The sequence below is a fragment of the Mus pahari genome, chromosome 3 (assembly GCF_900095145.1).
Source record: "Mus pahari chromosome 3, PAHARI_EIJ_v1.1, whole genome shotgun sequence".
Taxonomy (NCBI): Eukaryota; Metazoa; Chordata; class Mammalia; order Rodentia; family Muridae; genus Mus; species Mus pahari.
In genome coordinates, this window is record NC_034592.1 from 79474744 (window position 1) to 79482670 (window position 7927).

The 7927-nt window shown below is 43.4% G+C and overlaps 1 protein-coding gene across 4 annotated transcripts in view; it reads right to left on the reverse strand.

Moving 5' to 3' along the window:
• Ttc17 (tetratricopeptide repeat domain 17) overlaps positions 1-7927 on the reverse strand; it is a 110733-nt gene that overhangs the window by 44974 nt on the left and 57832 nt on the right. For 2 of the 4 annotated variants that reach the window (XM_021193293.1, XM_021193295.1), the window contains exon 17: positions 1870-2040. The exons of the other annotated variants lie outside the window; for them this stretch is intronic. In XM_021193293.1, the coding sequence (XP_021048952.1) occupies positions 1870-2040 (171 nt within the window). The remainder of the gene's footprint in view (positions 1-1869; positions 2041-7927) is intronic. 4 annotated transcript variants of the gene reach the window in all.

Below are 7927 nucleotides of genomic sequence, written 5' to 3' on the forward strand. Positions count from 1 at the left end.
TCTCTCTCTCTCTCTCTCTCTCTCTCTCTCTCTCTCACACACACACACACACACACACAAAGATAAATCATTTTAGTAAACAAAAATCTTGGTAAAAGCTCATAATCTGATGTGAGCCAAGGCACACAAATCACAATATATGAAATGTTTTGTAAAACATAGGAACAAGATAGTAGATGGAGTTCCTTACATGTTTGAGAACCTTTGTGAATACTTCACAGAGAAGGTTGCATTGGAAATGTATAGGATTTCCCTCTCTCCCTCTTTTAGACAGTGTCACATAAAGCAGGCTGGCCTTGGACTCCCTATGTAGCTGGTAAGTGAAGCTTCAAACTCTTTTTATGTAGTGCTGGGGAACACACCCAAAACTTTGTGCTTGTTAGGCAAGCACTGCCCACTGAACTCATGCCTCAGCCTAGGCTCAGTCCATTTAAAGCAAAGCATTTGCAGAGGTCATTATCAGTCTGTGTAAAAGATATGGAGGCTCAAAAGATATGGAGAGTGGAATGGATACTGTACTTCCTGACGAATGAAACAGCTACAAACAGAACAGGGCCAAACTGCCTCACAAACTCATATTAATTTAGATTCTCCTGATACAGAATAGAACTACTGGAAAATTTAAGCTTTGGAAACCTACCTGATCAAAACTGCAGTTCAGAGATGACTCTTTGGACACACCAGAAATCCATAAAAATAGCTGCTTCTGCTTTGAAAATTCTGTACCAATTATGTGCATTAAATTGCATTCTTTCTGTCTGTTCCCTCTATATGGAAATGTGTGTTCACATACAGCCATACACACTCCAATATAATTATGATTCTAAATATACTTATATGTATGACACACAGAGATAGTTGTATATACAAAGTAAAAGGCTACAGTTATTGGGAAACAGATTAAGAGGAAAGGCAGAGTGAAGACAGCCTGAGTCAGTTACCAGCAGAGAGAATAGATGAAGCAATGAGAGCAGCAACAGGTCTGAGACTGAGGAAATAAACTGGGCCTTGGGTGAGCTGAGCTGCAGTCACAGCTACGGGAATTATACACTTCAGGAAACAGAGCAAAAGTAAACTCAAGTTCGACAACAAGCTTATTAGAATTAAGGCACATATACATCAAGATACAGAGCCTACAGAACTCAGGCTGGAGCTGTGCAGATGCCTGAGCTCAAGAACAGCCTGGGAGTCACTGGTGTATTCACAGGACTCTAACACCCAGGGCAAGATAGCAAAGAATAAGGGAAGGAGAGAAGAGCATGGTCAGGATACAGGAGAATCCTCCCGACACAGCAAAGGAGAAAGCAAAAGAGCATCTGAGGACAGGCCAGGGTCAAAAGAGCATCTGAGGACAGGCCGGGGTCAAAAGAACATCTGAGGACAGGCCGGGTCAAAAGAACATCTGAGGACAGGCCAGGGTTAAAAGAGCATCTGAGGACAGGCCAGGGTTAAAAGAGCATCTGAGGACAGGCCGGGGTCAAAAGAGCATCTGAGGACAGGCCAGGGTTAAAAGAGCATCTGAGGACAGGCAGGGTCAAAAGAGCATCTGATGTCAGGCCAGGGTCAGGGCAAAGTAATCCAGAAGCCATAGGGACTCTTCTTTCAACAGTTTCTCACTCTACAGACTGACAGCTTGAAAAGAAAGACTATTAAAAAGGGACTGGAGTGGAGAAGAGTGTGAAGAGCTCTCCCTCACTGCAGTGCCCTCTGCCTCACCGTTTGATGCTCACCCTCCTGATCTGATGTTCACCCTATGTTGAGTGGATGTTGCAAGGAGGAAACAAACTCTTGAGAGGAGAGGTAAGTGGAAGCCTAGTGTTGAGGAGTTGATTTTCCCACAGAAGCACGGTTCGGGTCAAATCAACTTACTTTCAAGTCTAAGGGCATCTGAGTCCCTCCCTGCGTTCTCAACATGCAGCACAGGGTCCTCATCTGCTCCGTGCCCAGAGGGCTCTTCTGCAGCAGCATCCAATGACTGTGGCTTGGCAAAGTATTTCTGTTTGTCATGGCTGTTGTCCAGGGGTTTCTCATGACAATGACCTCAATGACAAGAGACACAGACACAAACATTAGAACATCTCTCAGGTTGCCTCATAATGTAAGGCCCTGAAGCATCAAGAGCAAAGGTGACACTCAGTGCAAGAGTCAGTCCAGAGGAGTACACGTGGCTCAAAAGTTTGTACTGAAATTCAAGTTTGGCTGCTGTTTGTGAGGAAGAATCAAGGATTTTGGTGAAAAGCTGGCAGGCAACCAAGATCGAGCCTCAAGATCTTGTTTCATCCACTGCTGTAAAATACTCCCTCAAAGCTACAAGTACAAGAAGCGAGACATGGAGAGCCTGGATATATATGAGAATAAGGCATTAGAGAGAAATATACTATTATTTCATGTAGCTTAAAACGAGACATATCAAAAGGTGAGGATCACTAAGAATATACATGTATTACAAACCCAAGGATTAAAGGAACGGAGGGACAGCAATCCCACATTAAGCTTGTGGTGTGATTGGACACCTATTTATTTTTAGATAGCACACTCTGGCTACATGGGTAAAGATGATCTAAGACCAAAACGACAAACCTTGAATGAGATCCTGGCACTTCTGGCTGCTTGCCTGATGCACACAGCAGGACTAATCTCACTACAGTGGGTACCCACTTAACTCACAGTGAGACTGGTCTCACTACATTGGGTACCTGCTTGATGTACACAGTGGGACTGATCTCACTACAGCGGGTACCTGCCTGATGTACACAGTGGGATTGATCTCACTAAGGTGGGACTGATCTTACTACAGTGGGTACCTGCTTGATGCACACAGTAGGACTGATCTCACTATAGTGGGTACCTGTCTGATACACACAGTGGGACTGATTTCACTACCGTGGTGCCATTGAGTTAAAGGACTTCTTCCTATCAGGGATGTCTGTTAACATGAACAACTCCCAGTCTGTGCTAATAGCCATCCTATGACATCTTTCCACTGCCACTGTTTATTCTGGATGGTCTAGCTCACTGAATGGGTGTCTTTTTCCGATGTTCTGCTCTAGTTACATAGTTACTGAAGATTCAGTCACTGGAAGGCCACAGATTTCTTATTAGAGCCAACCCTTTGGTTAAGGATGTATGCCGTTTTTCTCCTTAACCAGGACATTCAAGCGTGACTGCAGACTGAGGGAGTCACTTTCCACTGCCATGCGTCTCACACATAGCAAAGATGCTGCCAAAACCAGGGATTTGGTTTCGAGAGTTTGAGCTTTCAAGAAACTTACAAGCAGCTTGGGAAGATAGCAAACAGAAGACAAACAATGCTGAGGCAGTGTGGTGTGCCAAGCAAGTCCTTCCAAGAAAACACTTTTCAAAACCCTAGCTTCAATTCTGAAGCATCGCTAAGCCTGCAGAAGGGGAACTGCAAGCAGATGTGCCAGCATTTATGGAGTGCTTTGTGATTCTAATCCTTCCACTTAACCCTTATAAAAACTGTTCAGCATCTTTGTTTTAGATACAAGGAGACTGATTCTTAGTAAAAATAATAATAATTCAAACTAAGCTATGTGGTAAATCTGGAATTTGTGCCAAACCTATTGTACTGTGTGGTTTTGTGTCAACTTGACACAAGCTGGAGTTATCACAGAGAAAGGAGCTTCCGTTAAGAAAATGCCTCCATGAGATCCACCTGTAAGGCATTTTCTCAATTAGTGATCAAGTGGGGAGGGCCCCTTGTGGGTGGTGCCATTCCTGGGCTGGTAGTCTTTGGTTCTATAAGAGAGCAGGCTGAGCAAGCCAGGGGAAGCAAGCAGTAAGTAACATCCCTCCATGGCCTCTGCATCAGCTCCTGCCTCCTGACCTGCTTGAGTTCCAGTCCTGACTTCCTTCATAGCAGTATGGAAGTGTAAACTGAATAAACCCTTTCCTCTACAACTTGCTTCTTGGTCATGATGTTTTGTGACTAAAACACATATCATCCTCTACTGAGAAGTCCTTCTGACAGACAGGATGGAAGGTGCAGTGGAGTCAAAGGAACAGAAGTTCTCCCTGTGTTTGGGAGGCCACAGGGAATACAGCCAACCTTACACAGTGTGTGTACACACATATGTCCATGGATGGCTGATGGGGAGTGAGCCATGGGCAGTCAGAACTCCACTTTCTCCCTGTATTCCACCCTGGAGGACAGAGGGTGCCAACTGGTGTCTGCCCGTGTTCTCACCATCTGGTGTGAACAATTAAGTACAGAGAACTAAGTATAATAACACTGATATAAAATGCAATATGGACAACTCTCCACACCCAAGTGACTTTAATGTATTGTGAAGAACTTCACACTTCCAGAGATAAGCCTTGATTTGGATAGAAATAAGCATGGCTATTAAAAGCAGAGAGGAAATACTAGTACTAATACTAATACTAATACTAATACTTTTTCCCCTTGACTCTGTCGTGTAAAATGTGATATTATCAAAGCCAAAGCCTACTCAGTTTTCTGAGCTACCTTTCACATCACTTTGCTTCTCTTTCCCTTTTTCTACTGCAAAAATACCTCATCATTTTAAATGTGTGCAGTAAGGAAATGTCTCAGCGGCACCTGTAAGGGATGATCTTCAAAAGACCTCAAAGCTAAAATTGGTCTTCCTGAATAGCATCAAACCTGGCCAATCTTGGAAAGCCACAGCTGTGAGGCTGAAGACAGTCTTCCTTCCACGTCACATGCCCAGGCAGGACCTCCCAGAGGGGAGAGGAGAGGAGGGAAGAACACGAGGTCATTTTGAATGAGCCATTTCTTAGCAGTACAAAGCATGAGAGCAGCTCAGTGAAAACCGAATGCTTTAAATATAAAGGTCTCCAGGGGCTGGAGAGGTGGCTCGGTGATGAAGAGCACACAGCTGGCTTGTGGAGGACCCGTGCTCAGCTCCCAGGCCCATTTCCAGTGCTTCACAACCGCCTACAGCTCCTGGTACAAGAGGACCTAAGGCCTCTGGCTTCCTTAGGCACTATCTACACACAAACACAACATACACATAATTTAAGAAAATCTTTAAAAGGATTAAAAATTAAGTTAATTGTGTTAATTGTGAGTTAATTGTGATTTGTCTAAGTAGTTGGGTTACTGGCAAGTTAAGTTGCCTAACTTTAAAACTACATTTCTAGTCACCTGTGAGTGATGTGGGGGAGTGTTAGTAAAATCTTTAGAAAGAGCTAAGTCTGTGTTCTTTAGATCACAGTACACTTCTACTCCAACTCAGAGAACTAACAAGCCTTGAAAAACATGATTTAATTTCCTGGTAGATTATATTCTTATAAAGATAAGAAAGTATTGAACCCAGTATCACAAAATAACACCCAAGAGAGATGGGTGTGCTGAAGCAGGAGGAGCATGAGTTTGAGGTCAGCAGGAGTTACACAGTAAGACTCTGATGAGATACACAGACAGACAGACAGACACACACACACATGTGTAAACACACATAGAGAAAGTAGCAACAATGTCTTGTATACACCACATTTACTTTGTACTACTGTCAAAATGAAGATACTCCATGACTTAGACTAACCTTGAAATGTATCCCATAATTTATACAAAGAACATGATTTAAATGAAATACTTTAGCTAACAAGGCCCCAGGTGAAAGACAAGCACTCTTCTATGCGTAACCCCCTAGACTTGCTTACAAAGCATTTGCACTTAATGCAATTCTAAATCTTTTTTCTTAGAGGAAACTGCAGAGCAATCTCAGCTAAGCACGAAACTCCAAGGAGGGCACTTCTGTTCCTGGAACTGCTGTGGGCGCTTCAGCAACTCAACACCTTTTCTCTGTTTGGAGTATCTGCTATACACTGGGATTATTGATACTGACCTAGCTTAGAAGGGTGTTGTGGAAAAGAGTCAATACTCATTGTCAAAGTCTAAGTCATCTGAGGGAAAGAGGTACAACTGATTTTGAGGATAGTTTTTCAGAGTAAATTACGTTCTCAGCGCTCTTGTCATTTCTAAAGTTAGGCGAACATCTTTTCTTTTCATTGATTCTATTCACCAAATTCCTAGAAGACTATTTTCCTTTTCCCAATGAGAATGACCACGTCCATGCAAAGATAAATCCGAGGCAGTATGGTAGTCCACACATATAATGCCAGCGTCAGGAAGATGAGGCTATAGAGCAGGACTCTGAAACTCTCAGCCAAGTAACTCCAGCTGGGGTCACAGAGAAGATGGGTCGGTTCTTTTGGCATGACTGTGGTCAGGAACACAGCCTGGACCCAGATTTCCTGAGGGCAAAGTCTTGTCTCCAGAAGTGTCAGTGAGTTTAAAAATAGTATGAGTTAAATGTTAGGAGTAAGACCATTGTGAGCATAGGATAGGATGCTGTTGTTACTAGTGCTGTCCCTAAGAAAAGTCACAAAGGAACAAGAAGCATTCCTGGTCTGACTGGACTTTAAAACAAGATCTTTTAGCTTGGCCACTGCAGAATCTCTTAGTATAACATTCTGGCTACTAGAAGTTACTGAGTTACAGGCTTAAAACCACTGTGTGTGTGTGTGTGTGTGTGTGTGCTCATGCGCGCGCGCCTGCGCCTGTGTTTATGTATGTGTGGGGTGATGCTGGATGGAGAGCTCCTACCAGTCTTTGAGGAGAAACAGCAATCAACTCAGCTCCAACTGCTCGCAGTTCCGAGCCCCAAGGCATTTGTTAGAAGTTAGCCTCACAGTAACCTGTAGTCTCGGAGGGAGACTGTAAGAGTGAGCACATCACCTTGCAACACAAATCCTAAGTGCAGAGACCACATGAAGGAATATACTTAGCTCAGTAAAGCCTGACATCACCCTCAAAGTTACTGCTAAGCGTCAGAGCTTTATACAAATCTTGCTCCTGCTAAGATCCTTTCCCCTCCCAAACAAGAACACTGCTTTCAAGCCTAGTGAATTCTCAAGATGTGATAACTAAACTGACTGGGAATGCAAGTTAGAATTTGAAGGCAAGTCGATCAGAGACAAGTGGGCTTGTGAACAATGGAGCAGTCAAGGCTTGCCTCTGGCCCTGCTCATCAGCTTAGGTCACACTGCTCAGTAGGTTCCTGGCTGGGAGATAAGTCACCTTATAGGAAGGATTCTGCTAGGCTCAGTTAGATGTAAGGCACTTGAGGGGGAATGGAAGTCCATTATCCTTTAACTGAGATGAGAGACTCCCAATAGGGTTTTTTGGGTCTTTCCCACTAACCCTTCTACTCAAAATTATGCAGTTATAAAACTGAATCTTGTTTTATATGCAGGTAACACAGAAATACCCCATGAATGCTTCAAAAACAAGTTATATCATTGTTTCTTATTTACTCCTTTTGTAAACAATCTTTTTAAAAAGTAACAAAACAAATTACTCTCTGAAGAAAACCAGAGCTTTCAGTGCTTCACCTTTCTTACAGAAAAGGACTGAAAACACTACTAGGAAATTTTAACTATGGTGGACTTTGGGCTTTAGTGTTAGAGTTAATGGGCAAGCTGCCAGCGTAAGGAAGAATCCTTATTGGCAACAGATGCCTTTGTGCCAGGAGAGGTGAGAGGTGACAGTCCTTTGGATACCCTCAGTTTTTAGAAATCAGGATGGATATTCCATGCCAGAAAATCAAGTTCTGCCTTAGTTAAAGTCTTAGCACACAAACTTGGACAAATCAACAATCTATATTTGTCAAGTTTCTTTTTTTGGAATGAAGAGATAAGCTACTGCCATTCTGTGCAGACTCTCAGGAAACAATACTATCAAAACCACTGCTGAAGTAAGAACTCAGAGCGTTCGTTGCATCTGGGAGTGTATGGAGCACAGGGAGCACAGGGAACACAGGGAGCACAGGGAGCACATGGAGTACAGGGAGCACATAGAGCACAGGGAGCACATGGAGCACTGAGAGTGTATGGAGCACAGGGAACACAGGGAGCACAC